The sequence below is a fragment of the Chroicocephalus ridibundus genome, chromosome 4 (assembly GCF_963924245.1).
Source record: "Chroicocephalus ridibundus chromosome 4, bChrRid1.1, whole genome shotgun sequence".
In the NCBI taxonomy this organism is placed as follows: Eukaryota; Metazoa; Chordata; class Aves; order Charadriiformes; family Laridae; genus Chroicocephalus; species Chroicocephalus ridibundus.
Window position 1 is genome coordinate 38,668,497 of NC_086287.1, and position 21,834 is coordinate 38,690,330.

Genomic DNA, 21,834 nt, shown 5'->3' on the forward strand with positions numbered 1-21,834 from the left:
ATCCAACTAGAGAGATAGAGTTAGTAAGCATAATTTAAAATGTAATAGTTCCTTCCATGTCTGCTGTCGGATACCCACTTTATGTATGGTCATATCAATGAATTTTAATTTAGAGTCACTTAAGAGGGCTGCATCTGTTAGTTCATTTGCCCATGTTTTCTGAGCATCCTTGTGCAGACCAGCCTAGACTGAAGTTGTATTAGTTCCTGGATTACAAAAATAAACCAATTGAAGTAGTCAGTTCTTACAGCTCTACCCACTCATTCATTTCCCTGTACTATTCCTCCTCTCCCTATTATAGTTTTCTCCTTAGAATCAACACAAAGTTCTGATAATAAAGTTTTATTATGAAAAAAAATAGAGAAATAGAGAAATACTCAGAGAAACGGTTTTGCTTTTCAGTCAGGTTTGTTTCCTAGTCTGGTTTGCAGAACAGGCACAAAAGCATTTGTTGGCACCATGGGGAGCAGGAGCAGGCAGAAATAAGTAGCCAAGAATTGGGAGTTTGTTGGAGATGAGTTAAGCTGCTATGAAAAATGGTGGCTCTAACTTTGGTCATGGAAAATTGAAATGATTCTCATTAAATTCCAAGATTAACTATACAAATGTAACCTGATTTATTAAATAGAAGTTGTTATACTCAGTTGTCTTATTTTAAATGTCTTATTTGAAATTCCTTTTGTTTTTGTAATTAGAGCCAATTGGCTAAAGAAACCAGATGCAGATTCTGATGAACTCTTTCGAATGGTAGCTGAAGTTTTTATCCTGTGGTGTAAATCACATGTAAGATAAGACAAATACTTTTTCCTCCATTTCATTCTATCTTTAAATATGAATGTGGTACACACAGATGAATTAAACTTGTGGTGATTTTTTTTTTTTCATCTTTAGAATTTCAAAAGAGAAGAACAAAATTTTGTGATTCAGAATGAAATCAACAATTTGGCATTTTTAACAGGAGACACCAAGAGCAAGATGTCTAAAGTAAGTTAATATAAATTTGTGAATCAGTTAAATCTTCGGCACATGTTTAGTATGTTGTAAGAAGGCTCTGAAAATCTACTCACATCGCAGCTGTGGTGCTGGTAGAAGAAACAAAAAATAGTTTTGCTTCTTGATGATAGACACGACAACTACTATGCAAAATATAGGCTATGTACCTTAGAGTTATTTATTAAATGTCTGCTAAGCAGTCAAAGAGAGAAGATTAAAATAAAGGTCTTGATTTGAAAAAGTTACGCAGCTAAGAGAACATGGATTGTAATACATAATATGGGTTATTGACCTTTCAGGAAAAAAAGAAAGGTAGACTATTTTATAAAAGCGACTGAAGAAACATTGGTTGCCTGATCTTTTTTTGTGGATGTCAATCAGTATGGTTCTGTTGACCTTGATGGAGGAATGCTGTCTTTGCATATACCTCTTTATTCATACATATAGCATGGCACATGGGCACTGTTCTTCTACTTTCTTTTTAATGACAACATTGATTTCTTTTTTGCTTGTTTTCAATATGACCGGCTGCTGACATGATGGCTGGAAAGTTGCATTTGTTACCTGTATAATAGAGAAAATGCATGTTGTCAAAGTAAAAAATGACGCTTTGACAGTAGCTGAGGAAGATTGCCTTACTCAACTAAAGCCAGTTGAAGACTACTTCCAAATCATTGTTGGTAAATGTAGCAAAGAAGCCTTTATTTTATTTATATTTGTAATGTATTTGGAGGAATCCTATTTTGAAAGTGTTCCAGAGAAATGGTAGGGATTATTGTTTTGTATTTCACTATATTTGATTGTCTGTAACCTAGCTACTGTAAGTCCAACTTTAGAGAATAGAGAGTCAGATAAGATGTGCCATTACATTTCTTAATTCTCTTAAAAAACATTTGCTTCTTTTATGTTATATTATTTTAAATTCTGAAACTTGGTTAAGTCAAATCCTGATATTGGAAAGTTTACAAGCAAAATTAACAGATTTTCTGATTGTCATTAGTTCATGATTGGCACTGAACAGCAATTCAAACTATACATATTTGAAGAAAACTAAACTTTTTAATGTGTTCTTGTTTTCAAGATGCAGTTCCTTGAATTTCTGTGGTAGAATTGAAATGTTTGTATATTCTCATTAGCGAGATGCGTAGTGGGCACAGACCAGGCTATTTGATGATCAGTCGCACAATAGCAGAGTCTAACGTGTTGCTCTGTGCTTTTATCATACGGTAATCACTACACATACATTTAATACATATACTTTGACATTTATATGTTAGAATTGGCCTGAGGAGCAGAGAATTAGGTGTACTTTTTTAAAAACATGATAGATTAGAATCAGGTGATTCATATTTAATCTAAATTGTGTCTCACTGCAGTATTGATATGATGTAAATATACATCATTATATTTACATCATATATATACATAAATATACAGATAATATGATGTAAACTGTTAATGTCACATTTGAGTCAGTCTGGCGTGGCAGGAATGACAAAAACAAATCTTTAGAAAATAAAGAGTAGATATCCCTCAGACTGCTCCATTTCAGATGAAATCACAGGAATTTAACATCAAGAAGCTATATGACCCAAATTTGAGAGAATTTGGTTTTGAGATTACATTTTCAGATACCTGTTGTGTATATTTAAATATTTATACATAAGAGGGATGTAGATGCATATGTCAATGCACTTTTCTTCATATGGGTATACAGTACTGAGAGATTATATATTTTTTTATATGCATGTAATTTTTGGTAAGCATATTAATATCAAATCACAGTGCTCAAGGACACTATGCATGGTTATTGCTAATATAGGGAAAAATAAAAGATTGTATTGTTGATAACTTAATATTTTATTAATATGGTACCATATGTGCAGGAGTGATTGCAGAACAGCTGATCATTTGGATAGGCGTTTGTTTCATGATGACTTAAATACCGTGATAGAATACATGAGACATCTTTTAGAAGTGTTGTATTGCTTTTCTGTACATGGTTTCTAAGCAGGAAATTGATAACATTTCACAATATGTAATGAAAGTTATCTAAACCCAGCACAGTCATGAAAGCATATATTTAGATCTGAATGGTTTTTTTAGGACTGCATAGTTCAGAATAAACAAGAAATTATCATACATAACTGAATTTCAGGATTACCTGCAAGGTTTGATACTTACTTATATCTTCAGAGAACAATCAGTAGAGGACATTACATTAGGGAACATTATTTTTATAATTTCTTGATTTAATATGAACATTAACTCAGGAGGCAGTGTGCTAACAGAAAAATTACCACTTTCCTCTTTATTCACATTCTTTTTAGTGGAAGCAGTCATATCCATTATTTATCTAACATGAGATTGGATAGATAACGGTGAATATGAACATTGGCTATTACAGCTCTCCCAAGACAGAACAGTTTGGGGGGTCTTAAAAGGAGGAAGGCCCCATGTTGATCTCAGATGCCTTTAGACAACTGTCTGCCTTACAACCAAGACTTAGTATTCTTCCTAAAATAGAAGATACTGTGATAGTAAGGTGTGATATATCAAGTATGGAAGGTTCTATATCTTTACATACCATATGCAGAAAAAAATATGCAGAGCATGAAGGATTAGGATTACATTAGTTATTGGTAGATAATAGCAGTGGTAACAAATGATTCATAATTACAATCAATACAATGATTAAGTACCCATTGTATTTTGAGTCTACAATATTAACTTTGTTAATATTTTCTGAAATGAATGTATTAACAGCTGAGCAAGTTTTTTAATTTTTCTTTTCTAAAAAAATGGCAGCAGATTGCTCGGAGGGGAATGGTAAGTTAGAGAACTTGCAGTCCGAGAGGGACTGGTAACTTAGATTGCATTGAAATAACAGATTTGTGATAGAAGTGTTGAAATGGAGAATTTAAACACATTCAACTCCACTAATCTGTTATTTTTGAACCCTTCATAGGCTTGTTAATAAAATAGCATTTTGATTAAGATGCAATGATGTCCTATTGTGTTTTACAGCTAATTGGTATAAAAGACTAAACCTGTCCATTCACGTGTACACAATAAAAGTGTAATACATATGTGGGCAATTTTTCTGTGTAAGTTTTGGAATCTAAATGAATGTGTGGCTGGATATATAACCTCATTTGCTAAACACTTGCATATCCTCCTGAAGTTTTATTTGACTGGCCCTCATTGTTAATTTTTTTGTGTCTATTTTTAAAAAGCATTTGGATAGACCTATTACGGAAGTTTGAGGCAGTCATAAAATCCAAGTTTGTTTTACAAAACAACGTTGTGGTTTGTGCCCATTTGTAATATGTGACATATATAATTTGCAAATTTATGATAATTAGAGGGTTTTGTGTTAGTATTTTCTGCAAGAATTTTACATCTCTTCTTTGAGATTATTTCAATTGCATAGAAAATATTTCCTTTAGATATACTATGGTAAATCATGAGTGGATTATGTTTACGGTCATCTTTAATAAATGAAATATAATTAATGTCTTGTCTTTACTTACCTTTGATGTATATCTGCTGAGCCATGTCTGTGCAGCATCTACATATTTCACGCAATTGAAATTTTCAATTAAAATTTGCTGTTTCTCTGAGTAAGGTATTGAAGATTCTGAGGTGCTTAAACTTAATTTGATGATTAGTCTTTCAGTCTTTCTTGACTCAACGCTGATTTTCTTCACTATGTTATATTAATATAGTAAGATATAAAAAAAGATTGTAATAATAGCCTGGCTTAAACATTTTGAAGCTAATTCAAGTATCACAGGAAAACAAAGTTACTATATTATCACAGAAGGGGGAGCTTGTTTGTGTTTATGGTTTTTTCTGTTTGTTTTTAACCAACAATTTTGTATAGTATTTTCCCATGCCTGGTTAAAGATTCTTTTGAGTAACAGTTGAGGTTTTTTGCCATTTTACCATAACGACATGGTTTTGTTGTTGTCTTCTTAAGATTGCCTGACACAATGATAATACAGTGTTGACTGTGGAATACATGTTTATTTAAGTGTACTTAGGGTATTAACATAATAAACAGGAAAAAAAACTGTTTATGTATGAGAGTTACAATTTAGTTTACAATAGTATTCCCAAAGTGGGTACTGCTGAGAGATAACTGCTTAAGTCAAGGTTTCTCTCAGGCTGTCTTCAAAAGGATAATGAGCTATGCAATGGGAAAATACATCTATAAATGAAATGCTGCATCTTCACAGTGATAGTTTGATTTCCATTTCTAAACATCGTTTTTTTCAATCATATTTTGGTGGGGAAAAGAGATGGAAAGAGCTATTTTGGTGAAAATGTGAATATTTTTCGTTATTTGACTATCCAGAGTTCCAGACACCTTCCTCCTTTTAACAATATTGGGAAAAGATGCAGTAATTAGTATATTGATGTACTTACTTACTAGACGTACTTCCTTATATGCTGAAGCAACAAATGGTAGGGCTAAATAGTGACAGATAAATTCAGAAGTTCAATCATTTAATAAGGATTAAGCTGAATAAAAATTATTTCACTAGGAACTTACAGTCTATAGTTCTAGCTAAAAACTTATACTATTTTTGTTGTCCTGATAAAGCTAAGTAAGTTTATTACTAACTTGTAAAATTATCATCTTTTCATCTTTTACTCATGTTTTTTTCCCTTTATTTTTCTTTCACACAGGCCATGCAAGTAAAGGTACAGGTCAAAGTGCATGATGTGTCTTTGTTTTAGATTTAGAGATGATCAGGCTCCAAGCATTCTTTCCATTGATCATAGCAGTGGCGTCACAAAGTGAAGGCCCAGGTTCCACCCACTATAAATTTTCTCCAATTTAAAGTGTCAGTATTTGACCAGAGACGCTGAAATTCCCTTTGGCACTCCCACACATTGCTTAATGTGAAAATGTAGTAAAGTTACCTTTTGTAATTATTTTAGATGTACATTCCGCCTCTGCTGTCTTTCTGCATTATGATTTTTTTGCTAATATATTGAAGCAGACATTGTAAAAGCAATGCCTAAGTAGAGTCATCAGAAACATGTATTTTGCTTTTGATATTCAGTAAAAATATATGGGAGAAATGTGATGTAACCCTCTCTGTAGATGAATAGAAGACTGTATTAGAGCCATGAAATTTAAATAAGATGTAGAGTTCAAATCCTACCTTTTTGCAAAATTAAAATGATCTTTATTAAGGATGTGAGATGTAACAAAGCCTTTGAATAATACTTGCTTCTTTTATGTATTTGATATATTCAAAACGTTCTTTGTTTCCAGTGAACCATAGTTCACCTTCCTTTGCATAATTCATTTTTATCTTTTTTTAATATGAATTTCTAATATAGAAGAGTACTTTCCAACCTATGGCATGTTCTTCATTGGTGAAACAGAATGAACAGCAAAATGGAGCATAAAACCCTTTCATCTTTCCCATCACCATGTGTGCTGAGAAGCACACATGATGCTGTGAAGAGTTTTTGATTAATTAAATTGGAGGCATAAGTTAAAAAGTGAGCAGTTGTGTTAAACTGATAGACCCGATTTCACGCTTTGCTATTGTCAAACTTCCCCAGGTATACGGAGTAGGGTTTAATGAATGCTCTCATGAGAACCTTAGAAAATTGAAAATTTAAGGAGGATTGGAAATGCTAAAAATATTAATTCCATCATAACCAGTTTTAACTGATCTTTTTTTTACAGTATAAATAAATTATTTCTTAATTTTGGTTGTATATTTAATTATTATGAATCTACTGAAGATTCTGTAATTCTTTTTCTGTATATATTTGTTGAAGAAATGTCCATTTGTGTGTTTAAATCCTCAGACAAGTAAGATCATTAAGTGCTGTTAGGCAACTAGATTGTATCATTCTTGTTGAGGTCCTTCTAGCACAGATAATTGTTTAGGCAAAAGACATCCAATTTAATGCTTTACATATTAAATGAAGGTATTGTGTTTGCTCATATTGGTGCATATTAGAACTGAAGGAGGCATAATTTTATTGTCTTTAGGCTTCTGTCTGTGACTCTACTTACACATTTTCCAGCAGGAGTTGTGAATTCACAGGCAGCAGAATTTGATGGCAAAGGCAGAATGGATCTTCTTTTCATGTTTTAAAAATGTTCTGGTTTTAAGGTTCACCTATCTTGTCCATACCTTGTTATTAATCTCAAATGAAACTAAAGAAAATTGGATGTGTAAAATGCCCTCAAGCACACAGATGCAGAAGAGTAACCCAGTGTCTCTCCTTCATTTCCTTTTTTTTTTTTAATATATCTGTAACATATTTTGTTATTTATTATTTAAGATGCATAGTGACGCCACTGGGATACAGCGATACATTGTGGGATATGTTTGTCTGCTGTCAATGTAGAGTACAAATAATGTCATTATTATAGCCATTACATCACTGCTATTTCTAAGGCACTTCCAAAAGCAAAGCTTTGAGGCGAAGTACTCTCTTGCAATTGTTAGTTCCTTAAGAAAGGAAGCCACATCCATTGTGTGTTCCCTCTGACAGGCAAAAAGTTCAACACCAGCTATGTACACAGAGATTCACCATCTAGAAGACAGAATTTGCCAAAATTTACCACTGAGTAGAATACGTATGCCTGCTGGTTTTACTTCCAGTGATTACTGTGATAATAGTGTGGTAATAATTGGTAAATAATGAATTGCAGTGGATTCTGCTGGATCCTAATGTTTAACTACATAATGCATTATAAAAACAGTAGTCAGTAAAACTTAATTGACAGAGGGAAAAGGATGTGGAGGGTTAAATGCAAGCATTTGCTCTTTTGTAGTGTTGTATAAGCCTGGAGGCCTAGTCCTGAAATCTTATCTTAGGCAAAACTCCCCTTGAGTGTAGTAGGAGTTTAATCTAGGTACAGAATTCAGAACTGGGCTATTTTTATGTTGTTGTTTACCACATGTTCATTAAATATCTAGGTCTGTTCTAAAGATTTTGGTTCGCCGTCTCATAAATGAAAATTTGTGCGTGAAATATTGTTGTACAATGTCTGTTTTAAGAAGATAGGGCAGATGTTATTTTGTTGTGCTGTTTACTTCTCTGTCTCTTTTGGTTTCCTTTTCCTATTACTCATGATCTCCAAAGATGCAAAAGACTTAATTTTTCATCCCAGAGTTACATACTTTAGCCAAAGCCAAAGGGCTGTGATTTTCCCAGAGGCACTAATTCATTGGCATTTTATTGCATTGAATCAAAGCCTTTTAGATACTGCTATTTTTCAGTTGAGACAAATCAGGCAATATTAATTCATTCAGATCCTGGATAACTGTCTTTATGTAAGTTTCTAACAAAAATGTAAATATCCTGAATTTGTCTCTGTAACATTGAGAACTAATAGTGTCCCCTGAGACTGACTCAGCTTTTAATTTTAGAGTTATTTATGATTTGAGAGGTAAGATCCAGAAAACATAGTTAGATTCACACGTACGAATGCACACAAAAGTATGCTACTGCTATTAAAATATTACTCTTACTGCAATTTCTGCATTGGCACACACCAAAAATATTCCTTTACATTTTCTGTTCAAGACTCTACACCCTTCCTCTAATGTAGCATTTTTAAGTACTGTATCAGGAACATAGTTTCCTCGGACCATTAGGGGAAGAGCGTGTTGGAAAAGTATATGATCCACAGAATTACAGTAATTTACTTTTCTATTTTTTTAATTATAGTCTGGAGGACAAGATCAAGAGAGAAAGAAGTCAAAACGTAGAGGGGATTTGTACTCCATACAAACATCCTTGATTGTAGCTGCACTTAAAAAGATGCTTCCTATTGGTTTGAATATGTGTACTCCTGGAGATCAAGAGCTCATCTCTTTGGCCAAGACTAGATACAGCTATGTAAGTGTATACTTTGTAATAGTGTTTAATGCAAAATAAGCAGAACTTCATAAACTGAACTTTGAGGCATAGGTACCTAAGCAGTCAATATAATTAAATATATCAATGTACTGTAAGCAATTATAGCTATTAATTGTGCTTTCCCAAGAAAAAGCGGGGTGTATAGACAGCTGCCATCATTTCCATGTAATTTTCCTTTTGTGTACAATATACGTTTTTACATATGCATACTCATTTGAACCAAATAGTGAAATACTATTAGTTAGCTTTAATTCTTTTCAAATTTTAATCCTTGTTTTGTGGTAAAAATTAAAGAAAGCCTTTGTCCCAGACCCTTCTGGTAACTTAACTTTGAAAACAAAAGAGGTTAAGTTTCAATATTAAAATAATAGCTGTTCTATGCTGTATATGTTCTTACGAGATTAATCATAACGTGAATTGAAAAATACTTCTACCTTTCTACAGAGGGACACTGATGATGAAGTCAAAGAACATTTACGCAACAATTTACATTTGCAGGAAAAGGTAATATTAAAAAAATCTGTCTTAAAAATGGTGGTGTGCACTTTTAAAACACAAAAGTTACAATATTTTTGTTTATTGTGATACTTAAAATAAAGGGAATGTGAAAAGCTATTAGAAAAATTGCCATTTTAACATTTTTTTCCTTCATAATTTTTTCATGACAATAATTAGTTTATTTATAGCTTTGGCTGGTATTTTCAAGTTTGAGCAATTCCTATAGAATAGGACAGTGTAAAGAATTGATATATTGTTTTTTCTAAAGCTATAATAACTTAAAATCAACTTGATCCAAGCAAAAAATAAAATTAAAACTATTGTATTTCAGCTTCTGTTCTTAATCTTAACTTGCACTTTTAAAGTGACTATGATAAAATAAGAAAAGCTTGTGTCATCTTAACAGTTAAGAGTTTTACAAGCACATTTATGTTCCTATTATTTATATGCTGAATACACTGTCAAAGGTGATACCAAAATGGAGTCGTCCTCATTCTGTAAATAATAAATAATTTAGATCATTGCCTGCGGTCTTTGAACATAGTAGGAGCAACTCATTTATCTGTCATGGGAGATGACTGTCTGGTTGCTATAAACTTGTGCTCATAAATTTAGATTGGACACACTAAGTAATTCTAATACGTTTTTTCTATTTTTGTCTTGCAAAAAAAAATCCAAAACCTTTGGCTGTAATTCTTCACCTACTGAAATTCCAGCTGTCTTTTATAGACTCCATAAAACAGCTTTCCACTATCAGTAGAAAAGTCCAGAATCGAATGCCATTTTTCTGAGCAGCTAGCAGATGTTAATTTTGACTAAAATGGGACAGATGAAGTGGGCGTATCTATAACGTTCTTTATTATACTATGAGAATAGTGGTGGTAGTCAAATTCAGTATCTTCATTCAGCAGCTTACATACAAAATATGTTGGTTTTTAGTCTGATGATCCAGCTGTGAAATGGCAGTTAAATCTGTACAAAGACATTTTGAAGAGTGATGAACCTACTGACCCAGAGAGAAATGTGGAACGTGTGCAGAGGATATCGGCTGCTCTGTATCATCTGGAACAGGTAAATAGTTAAATGTCTATGCTGTGTTTGTTTTAAAGTAGTATGAGGTTTTTTCCTTGTAGAGATTATTTCAACTTCAGTGAGTGTCATTATTAAAGTTTCCAAATAAAAATTACTTTTGCACATCCGTGCACACACGCATACAGATGTGTATATGCAAAGTTTTTAATGTAATCTACTGAAGTGCCTCAATTTAGCCTCAGGGACAACTGAGGATGTATTTCCCTCTGCAAAACTTTGTGAACAGTTGCAAAAAGTATAGTATACAACTTGTCACAATCCAGTAGCTGAAAACTCTGTAATTTTAGGAAGAGATGTTTGCATGTGTACTTATTTTTAATATACTGGGTTTAGCCCATCTCCTACTTCTGCACCTGAGGATGCCGTAGCAACTTTTGAATCATTGGCCTGTTCATTCAAATGATACAATGTAATACAAAAAGGCTTTTGTACTCTTCCCCCATAAAGTTAATCCATTTCATTCACAAGTGATACAGCACAGAAATTCATTTCCATGAACAATTGAATATGCATCATTAGAAACAGACAAAATAATCTTTTTCAAATTTTACCAAGGAGTCCCACACGTGAGGTACTGTGCCATCTTCAGCTTTTGTGTATAAACTGAGAGGTGCTATACATAAGGCCCCCAGTATCTTTTCTTACCAATTTGAAATCAAAAACCAAAACCCCAAATAAACAGGTTTTTTTTTCAGATGGTGGGGAGTGTTTGTAGCATTTTCTCATTTGCATACTACATTAACCACTAGCTAAAAATAAATTGTTGAATAAAAGCTGAAGAGTTTCCATTGTACGTACTAGAAGATATTTTCCCATAGGTTGAACAACCACTGAGATCAAAGAAAGCTGTTTGGCACAAACTCCTGTCCAAACAACGCAAAAGGGCTGTTGTTGCGTGTTTCAGAATGGCACCATTATACAACCTGCCAAGGTAAATAGCTTAAAGATTTATTTTTTTGTAACTTTCGTTTACATTTCTGAGTGCAAATATTGCTTGTGTGTATGCCTACAAATTTGTTGATTGTTAGGCCTATGTAATTTTGTTTAAGAGACAGAAGAGACAGTTATCAGCTTATTCCTCACAGCAGCAAAACACTTGTCTCATGACAAATACCCAGTGGGGGAAAAGACCATAGGAATTACACTGCTTCAAACCCCAAATGCTTTGTTTTTGTCAGCTGTTACTCCATATAGTTCCTCAAGTTATCTGTGAAAATTGTTAAGATATTGCTGTTTCTGTCCCTCTTTTGCCTCTGATTGGTTGCTCTTTTTATTCTCCTGTGTTCGTATTCTTTTCTCTTGTTTAACTTTGTATGGCTATTGTATGAACGCTTCAGGCCCTTTGTCTGAGGCAACCTTCAGTTACCACATCAGAATTTGATATGCATTAAAATGGCTATTAGGGCAGAGCAGCGCCAAATGATATTTTTGACTTTTGTGTTGCTTTGCTTCTTACTTGAGTTGAATGTAGATTCCACAAAGTCCAAGATAAAGTGCATCCTGTGCCTGGATCAGTTTACTGCTTTAAACAGAATATTAAGACCACGCAGCATTGGTGTCATTTCCTTTATCTTGTTCCTTCTCAATATATCTGGTTTTTATTCAGATACAGCCTAAGCACATCTTTAATTAAGTTTGCTTTTCACCTTCTCCTGCACTTTTTCACCTTTCATGTTTAATATTTTTGTTCAAAGATTGTTTGCAAAGTATTTAACAGAAGAGTTGCATTGCATTTTTAAATGCCTTTATTAAAGCCAATCTACATATTTGATGTCAGCTAAAGGTCTGTAGCTGTGCCACTAACATATTGGAAGAATATTAGGTTTGCACAAGACAAATACTGTAAAAAGCACACATCCTTCCTTTAAAAAAAGTAGTATTTCTAGGCTATAATAACTTCTCTGAGTTGTCACACTACCACCAGGCAATCTTTAAAGAACCAGGGCAATGAAAAGGTTTAAGTACAACATAAGAACAAACTGGCTATTATCAACCATTTAATCTTCAAGAACTGTGTTTTGAAAAACAAGAGGAAGTGATATGAAGAGCACCTCCTTCAGTATAACATTTTTGTGAGCATTTTTTTTACAATCATATTCTGAATTTATAAATTCTTAAAATGTTTGGAATATCTATGAGCACCCAAACGATAAAAATGGCTCATCTTATTTTTGCCTTTAAAAAAATCACTTATCTTATTTTTGAGGTTGATGGAACATTTGCCAAGGGGCAAAATGGGTTATGAATCGGTATTTTCATTTTCAAGAAAATACAGAGTAATACTCATTGAAGTAGAACATTTACATTATCTGCAATTTTCATTAAAAACTTTTCTGTGTTAAAAAGGTTGAGGTTGGTTCTTCTCAAACATTATGGTAGATTTTGTGGTGGAGTTTACTCTTAATTTAAATAGGAATGTGAGACAAATCTGTCCACTTATTTTGTCTTGAAGATTCTAAAAATGAATTGTCATAAAACTATTTTACCCAATTAACTGTGGTGTCTGCACTTTGAAATAGGCAAGAGTGAAAAAACCACTTTGGACTTAGGATCGTAAAATCATACAATGACTTGGGTTGGAAGGGACCTTTAAAGGTCATCTGACCAAACCCCCCTGCAATGAGCAGGAATTCTAAGTATATTGCTCAATTGATAGGTGCAGAACAAAGTTTTAAAATTCATTAGTTTATAGACACATACTTTTTCTAGATAAATCATAGAATTCTGACAGGAAAATAAGGCTATCACACTATTATGCATCTATAACTATCTCCAACATCTAAATTGATTGTCTTGTTAAGACATCTCTGAACCCTCAGGAGATTATTTCAAGTGGGGTATGATTAATTCTAGGAGTTATGTGAATCCCTTTGAACCAGAGTGTCAAATGCAGCTCTCCTTATCTTGTATATTTCCTCATTTGAGTTGCAGCTTTATATTTGGAGTGTTAGTTCTAAATTTGATGCTAGAATTAATTTAAAGGGCAGTAAGCAAACATTATGGTGATACCCTTTCATTCATCCTAGAAAGGATTAATATCTTCAGTGAATAATGAGCTCTTTCTTTTGAAAATTTTCTGGAGATTTCGATGGCTTTCTATATAATTTAAAGTTAATCTCATATTTTAATCTGATTTTCTTCAAAAGACATCCTTATATATATATCAGTTTTTAGGAATTCCAGTATGATATTTCAGAAATTGAAATGTCTATTGATGTTTGTTAAATCATAGAAAAATTATTTTAACTTTACTGTAGATATTCCGAGTACTCCCTTTTCTGGCAAGTGCCTGGAGATACAAAAGAAATAGTTGTATTTTAAAATATTTTTATTTTTCAAGGAAAAAACCATCAGTTAAGTTAGGAAATACTAATGTTTTGTGTTCTGTGTTTAAAGAATGTACATGGCTTTGAAAAAGTGTCTTATGTGATAAATGTTTTCTCTGAGATGTGTGCATTTATGTTTGATGTTTTAAGGAAATCAATTTGTAAAAGATTTGTCTTACTGTCTGTCATCTGTATATGCACATAGATACAGCGAAGTTGTACATGGCAGTTTTTCATACACAGTTTACGAATACATTCTTTCTGACTACTTTATTGAATTTAACTTGTACCTTTCTTCAATGAAAACCTATATGCTTTTCTTCAGACACAAAATTAGCAATTTCTTCCTGAGCACCTTTCAACGTGTTTGGCTGGAAAAAGTACATGAAAAAACTCAGTATGACAGGCTTATACTCAAGTTAACGGTAATGTAACTTGTGGAGAGCCTCTTCCTTATGCGCACACTTATTCCTTCCCAGCCATGATTTGACGTTATCATAAAACATGAATTTGTACAATTTTCAGAGGGGATTCTGATTGGTCAGTTTTTGAAATTTGATAATAAAATGGCACCAGTGCCAGCAGGAGAACCTAGAAGGCTGGCTCAATAGCTGTTCTATTATAAAATAATAATTCATGTGCACAGTGTATTTAAACAGTCATAGTATATACAGCCAATTTATATAACTTTTGTTAGTGGTGCAGGATAAAAGTAAATGAAAAGGCTGTGTGGAACAACCTTTGTAACCTTACGTAGTGCACCTCAAAATGAAATTTTCCTCCCAACGTAATGTAAAGATGAAATGGTTTTGCCATTATTACGTGTAGTCTTATTGCCATGAGCTGTATTTTCTGTAGAAAGTTAAATTAATGAATACTGTATGGTAGCAATTAATATGCCTAGGAGTTTTCTGAAACTGGTCATTTTCTAGGGCAGGTTTTGTGTATTTCTAATCCAGCTTCTTCAAGGACACATTCATACTGCCCTGATTTAGAACTGATCGAAAAGAAGCTGAGGTTAGGCTTCTCTATGTGGAAGACAGCAATAGTTGCCTGCAGATAACATGCTGGAAAGCACTTGATAATTATTTTGGTGTCGATGACCAACTTCTGCTGTCTCAGTGTCCTAAATCTAGTAAACTAGATTTACATCTCGTAGGTGTAAATCCCACCCACTCATTCTCAATCTGTTCAAGTGTGTATTTTTCCCATGCTCACATTAAGGTTCCAGACCTGCAGTTTCATGTATAACGTATATTAGCGCTCCCAAAGCCCTCAAAACAAGAAGTAACGTGTACATATATGTATAAAGATACAGTAAGAATGTTCAAAAGTACATGCTCATTTGTCACTGAATGTTAGTTATGTTTTGCATTTTGTTTCACTGACCAATCAGAGGATCAGAATTGTACAAATACGTATCCTTACTAATCATTAACCACACGAGCTGTTATACTATGTTCCGTTACCCCTCTTGATCTCACTTTCACAACCCCCCCAGGCACCGTTCTATTAACCTCTTCCTCCATGGCTATCAGAACTATTGGATAGAAACAGAGGAATATTCATTTGAGGAGAAACTAGTTCAGGATTTGTCTGTAAGTACTGACATAATTGGGCATATTTTTCAGTGCCCACTTTAGTGTAATTTTTATGTATCTATTATAACCTATATTTAATTTTTGTGCACTGTATATGTATGCATAAACTTGTAAAATATTAATCCTTATGCTTCAGGGCATAAGGTCATTTTCTGCTGTGGTCAAAAAGACATTTGTCCTGTGATGCACACTGAAGTGCATTAAGGTGGTTTATGCCTTCAAACAAACTATGTGATACGCATTCTTGGTAAGAGAAATGGCTTAGATGAACTGTCAGACTATTTTTGTCATTATGGTAATTCCTATGTTCCTATATTTTATTTACTAGTTTTTTAAAGCTTGACACAATTGATCCTTTCCCCCTTTTTAAAATTTTTGTTGATGCATAATATTTAATTTTAACATTTTCAGCTTTGATACAAATTAATTTTGCTGTTTTCTTGTTGATACATCATAAGAATTAAATGTATGCAGCCATATTCAGCAAAAATTTAGTTTACATGTGTACTTGATAAAAGTGATCAGTAAACTTCAGCGTTTTGTTACTGAATATTGATTCAGAAAGCCTACTGCTTTTTCTCTTCCCTCTCTGTAGTTAGTTTTTCTAAAATACTTTCAAGGGGCCTATCTCTGTATTGTAGAAACACCGTGAAAGTGAACATACAGCTTCATGGATCACATGAAGATGTATCAGGAGACTCTTCAGTGTTAGCAAAAGCAGTCATGTTGTGCTTTTTAAAGACCCACCAGTATAGAAGGTTGTATGATTTTTCAAAATTACAGCTAATATAGTCTTCTCATACTCTGGACAATTATATAGTCACAGTCTTTATTTGACTTTGTTGCTTCTTTCTAAAAGAAGGAATGAGGCCATTAATCAAAACAGTGATTACAATTCTTTCAGATTTACTAGAGAATTAAATTGAACTTCTGTAATTACAATTATTACTATAATTACAATAATTGAAAACGGTACAAAGGGGTGATAACACAAGTAATGTAAAGGTGATATGCTGCACTTTTGCCAGTGCTGGTGATTTCAAACTGCCGACTGTATTTCAAACTGCCAAAAAAATGTTTGAAGTTGACAGTGAGAACAGTTCTTACATTTGTTGAATCAAGGTTACCTAGAAATGATATATGAAAGTATTGCAGCAAGCAGTAGACTAAATAGGATGTATCTGATATTATTAAAAATAGTTCAATTTACCAATAATTCTCCTGCTAAAGGACTGAACTGGGAAACACGTAATTTCTGCTGAATAAGGCTTCCCTAAGGTCTTCCCTGTCTTGTTCTCAGTACCTTGCAAATGAGAAACTTCTAATGTTACTATCAAATATGATTAACAATCAGATACTCTAACTCCTTCTGAGATATACAGGCACATAATGTTGCAGGTTATGCGGTAAGCTGCTGAATAAAATGAATACTGGAAGTTAATACAAATTGGACAGAATAAAACTACTGAAATCCTTTCCTAAGCTTAATTACTCAATTTTTTTCTTACTCATGAAGCTTAATTTGTATATTCTGATATAAATCTTGAGACAGACACCTCCAAAAAAAGATGAAGAGGAAGAGGAAGAGACTGAGAAAAAACAGCCTGATCCACTTCATCAGATTATCCTCTATTTCAGTCGCAGTGCTCTCATAGAAAGAAGGTAAAAAGAGCCGTGTTGAAAAGCACATTGAGTAAATGCACATAGTAATTGAATTTCTAGTAACATTAAAGAAGTGATTTAACACAATTGCAGTTCATTATTGTGCATGGTGAATGCTTTTTTGCCTCTCAGTTTCATTAGAGTTTTCATGTATTTAAACTTCGTATAACCTTTATATTGAGACAAATATTGACTATTTTTGACATTTTAAAAGCTTGGTAAATACCCAATACAGAAATAACCAAGCATGAATTCTCATAGAAACATAAAGTCTACAGGAACCGCTGGTTCATTCAGATTGTGGTCTCTGCTGGTAATAGATTTCTGTTCTTGTTGGTATTCATTACATTTTATTCAGTATATCAGAAACTGATGATTAGCATGAATCTCTTTCAGTGCCAGTTTCTGTTTTGAATTTAGACTATTGATGAGAATATGTATTTTGTATAAGTAGAGTAATCCAGTGCTTCATATACTTTTTCCGTATGACTAATACAATCTTGCCATCTGACAGTTATAATTATTCTTACTTGTATCTCTACACTACTTTTCTGCACCTACAACAACCAGTGATCCTGACTTATCCAATATGACTAAGTTGGATGCTCAAATATACCATGAATTTTTTTAATTTAAAAGTTAGAGACTTGTTCTGAGATAAGAAAATACATTTATAATACAATTTTCAAGTAGACATGTGTATCTACTATAAAATGCCCAGTAATAAAAATGATATTTAAATATTAGTAGGAGTATGACATCTTTTTATTACTACATCGTAAAATAATTTTAAATATTTTTTACTCTTTATAGCAAACTAGAAGATGATCCTTTATATATTGCCTATTCCGCCATGATGGCAAAGGTAAATACATCATTTTAAGCTCCATCCCTCACTCCAGTCAGATGCTTCCCATTAATTTTAGATGCTTTTCAGACCTTTTCCTTCTATTTCTTACGTGGGCCGCTTGATACTAGTAATTTCTCTGTTTTTGACGAAGCAAATGCTGTTCAGACTTATATATATAATGAGAAATTTCCTACATTAAAATAATATTATAAAATTCCAGTAGGTGCAATCCTGTTGATATCACTTGGCACTTTGTTTTGTACAGGTTTAACTCATGAGCAGTCTTAACATGTTAGTTATCTTTATTATTTGGGTAATTATTTTGGAGTTAATATTTGAAGTGCGTCAAAAATAAGTTGACAGGTTTTTGCAACATATTGATTAAAGGTAACACGTTTGAGAACATTTTGGCTGTGAAAATAAATATTATGGATATAGAGAGAGATATGACATGAGAACACATAGCCTGCAGTTACAGGATGTATACATAGTTGGATGAGTACCCTGATGTACTCATACATTAGGGAATATCAGCTTCTTTGTGAGGATGAGCACAAATATTTATGAATACAGGTTTTGTAAATCTTCTTAATGCCTTTAATTACTGCTTGAAAAAATGTCTTTGGTCATTTTTGTAGAAATACTATAGTAAAAATAGGCATTATATTCCATAATAAACAAAATCTTGTGATTTCTGTTTCTAACCTAAAAAGAGCTGCCAGGAAGAAGAAGAAGAGGAAGAAGAAGAAAAAGAAAAGACATTTGAGGTGAGAGCTTTTAAATAACATTTATCATTGCCTAACGTGCAAGTATTTTAAATATGTCCACTAGAATAAATGCAAAAATAACACAGTGTGTATTGAGCTAGTTTAGTAGGTTATTCATATAAAAGAAAAATGGTTAGTTCTGAGTTTTTGGAATCAAACAACCCATGGATTATGGAGGCAAATGGCCTTCAACAACTTCAGATTTCTCATCTTCCTATTTTTCCTGAATCAGTTCCAGTCTGTATTCTGTTCTCATTTTTGTTCCCAAACCCAGGAGAAAGAAATGGAAAAACAGAGAACTCTCTATCAGCAAGCTCGCTTACATGATCGTGGCGCTGCTGAGATGGTCCTTCAGATGATTAGTGCAAGCAAAGGTAATATTCTGTGAAGTATTAAAAGTATACATGATACAGAATATCATAGTTAAAATGCTATACATATATATAGTGTATTATGTCATTATATCTATGATATGTATATCATATACAACTTGTATACAGTATATAATTAGGCAAAATAAATGTCAGTTACAACTGCACTAGGTAAAATTTCCAGACTGCTTTTCTGATTGAATAGTTCATAATTGCAAGTTTTAATGACTGTAGCCTTTTTTTGACAGGTCATACAGGACCCATGGTTGTTGAAACACTAAAACTTGGTATTGCTATTCTAAATGGTGGGAATAGCATAGTTCAACAGGTAATGCTTTTCTAACTACTGCGAGTCTTGTTTGTATAAAGGAGGCAAGTAATTTTGAGAATTTTAGTGTGTTTAGTCTTTTTTTTATTTTGGTGCATTTAATTTTAAGCTAAACAGTGAAGAAATATCAAGGTATTTTTGGTACAATAAGAATGATATTATTGCCAGTGATTTGCATTTCAAATGGTAATTCAGGAAGTTGGTAATTCATATAATTTTAATACAGATTATCTTTTTTCCCCCAAAATGTGTACCCCCTAGAAAATGCTGGACTACCTGAAGGAGAAGAAGGATGCTGGATTTTTTCAAAGTCTTTCTGGCTTGATGCAGTCCTGCAGGTAAAAGCATAAATCATACTATTACAGTTTCAGTTTTATTCAGGTTGGTGGCCTGTTGCTCAGTGCAGGTGGATTTGTTAGATTTAAATTACAGGAGTCACAGATTGTAGAACTCATGGGAAGTCTTTGTGAATCAGAGGAACAGTATTCTTCCAAAGGAGAAAATAAAGCAAAGATGGTATATGCCTTTGAAGCCTTAGTTTGGAGAGGCAGAAAAGTAAAGTGTAGTGGCTCCTTTACTGGTCCCAGATCCCTCAAGTTTTCTGTCTGGGTGATTATACGGATGTGGAAGACCCATCACTGAAGGAGAGACAGGCCAGTGGAGCTTTACTAAGCTTTCAGTTTCTGCACGTCTCTGACGAGTTACGTAATCTCTGTGTCTTCATCTGAATCCTCTGCATATGTATCAGGTTTGTGAGAGATGGCATGCGCCCGGTGAGACTACAGTAGTCCATTCCCTTGATAAACCAGAAGTTCACATTTGTTAAGGTAAAGGACTCACATAAAGAAGGCGGAAAACTATTGGTGCTTCTGATTACTCTTACAGTAGACAACCTCCTTCTCTCAGCCTTTTGAAGCAACAGAAGGGTTCTGAAAGAATAGACTGGGAATTAGAAGTGGAGAAGCCCTATGTAGACAGGAAAAAACATGGAAGGAGTGGTGACTTTCACTGCAGAAATTATCGCTGAGTAGTTGCAGCCTAATTAAATAACATGTATCTTGTAATTTTTCCATTTATGTAGAGCAATTTAGCAAGGACTTGCTCAAACAGGACCTGCAGTGATCATATTACCAATCATGTATGTGTATCATTCTGGACTTCATTTAAAAAGGTTTTGATAAAATGACTTGAACACTGACAAGAGAATGAAAATGATGCTTTAAACATGCTTTTGGTTTTAATGATGTTGCTGGATAGTAGAATATGTGACTGCATTGCTGTTTAACGGAAAAAATCAGATAATCATAGAAGTATATTTGGACTGTTTGAATTTAAATATTCTGACTGAGTGGTGAGAAGAATCATCATCTGCTATTTCACGTGCTGGGCTATACCAAGTTACGAAAAGAAAACAGAGATATCAGTGTATTTAGACCTTGTAAGATACGGAATCTCTGATTCCATATATGTCTTCTGAATATGGAATCAGACATTGCATACATCTTCTGAATAACATAATAATGCATAATATATACAGTAACAATATAATAGAATTAATAGTGGGAACTTAGTGGAAAACAGAGTGTGACTGAGAAATAACTGCAGTAATGTCCTTTTGGCAGGCAGGTTTGAGTCAATATAAAGAGTAATATTTCATGTTCCTTTTCCACTTTTCATTTATACATAAAACCATGAATGATCTTACTGGAAGTGAAGTTAGGTAAGTGGCGAGACCTGACCTGAGACTCGTTTCTTTTCAGAAATGGACACTGGACCCTTATTTTCACCTCAAGCTCTTTTATTTAATATTCATATTAAATAAAATATGAGGCAATGCATGTCACAGTGGGTCAAGACTAGTTGTTGAAGGCCTCCAGAGATATCCTAGAAGAAAATAATTTTCCATTGTGTACTACAGTACTTTTTCCTGTTTGCTTTTTTTTTCAATATAAGTGTTCTTGACTTGAATGCGTTTGAGAGACAAAATAAAGCAGAAGGCCTGGGAATGGTTACTGAAGAAGGAACTCGTAAGTAGAATGAAATTGATTCCAGTAGTGCTTAAAACATTATTTGTGCTTCCTTCTTTAACTAGAACTGTTATTTACTGTGGCTTGAGGTTTCTGTTGATAGACTTACTGTAAGTAATTCTAGGCTTTGAATTCTGAGTATGCTTTATATTTACAAAATCTTTAGCAATAGTTTTTAAGAAAAACATTATAACTTCCAATATTCTTATCCTGTATTCTTGTTATTTTTCTTTGATCCACAGTCATCGTTCGTGAGCGTGGTATGTTTGGGTTTACAGTTTTTGATACTATTGTTGCAAAAATGTGTTGCAAATACAGAGAGAAATCTTCCATTGCATCTTCCCAGATATCTTTAGGTTTAGCTTTATGGTCTGCAGCAGGTTGTGTGTTCAGCTTGGATAAACAGTTTGA

General features: G+C 33.3%; 1 protein-coding gene across 1 annotated transcript in view; it reads left to right on the forward strand.

The window, feature by feature from the left end:
• RYR3 (ryanodine receptor 3) overlaps positions 1-21,834 on the forward strand; it is a 233,033-nt gene that overhangs the window by 185,904 nt on the left and 25,295 nt on the right. The window contains exons 68-83 of the mRNA XM_063334430.1: positions 696-783; positions 892-984; positions 5,689-5,703; positions 8,710-8,880; positions 9,346-9,405; positions 10,339-10,470; positions 11,310-11,422; positions 15,319-15,415; positions 16,971-17,080; positions 17,894-17,945; positions 18,644-18,697; positions 18,972-19,071; positions 19,317-19,396; positions 19,658-19,734; positions 21,350-21,423; positions 21,666-21,683. Of these exons, the coding sequence (XP_063190500.1) occupies positions 696-783; positions 892-984; positions 5,689-5,703; positions 8,710-8,880; positions 9,346-9,405; positions 10,339-10,470; positions 11,310-11,422; positions 15,319-15,415; positions 16,971-17,080; positions 17,894-17,945; positions 18,644-18,697; positions 18,972-19,071; positions 19,317-19,396; positions 19,658-19,734; positions 21,350-21,423; positions 21,666-21,683 (1,334 nt within the window). The remainder of the gene's footprint in view (positions 1-695; positions 784-891; positions 985-5,688; positions 5,704-8,709; positions 8,881-9,345; positions 9,406-10,338; positions 10,471-11,309; positions 11,423-15,318; positions 15,416-16,970; positions 17,081-17,893; positions 17,946-18,643; positions 18,698-18,971; positions 19,072-19,316; positions 19,397-19,657; positions 19,735-21,349; positions 21,424-21,665; positions 21,684-21,834) is intronic.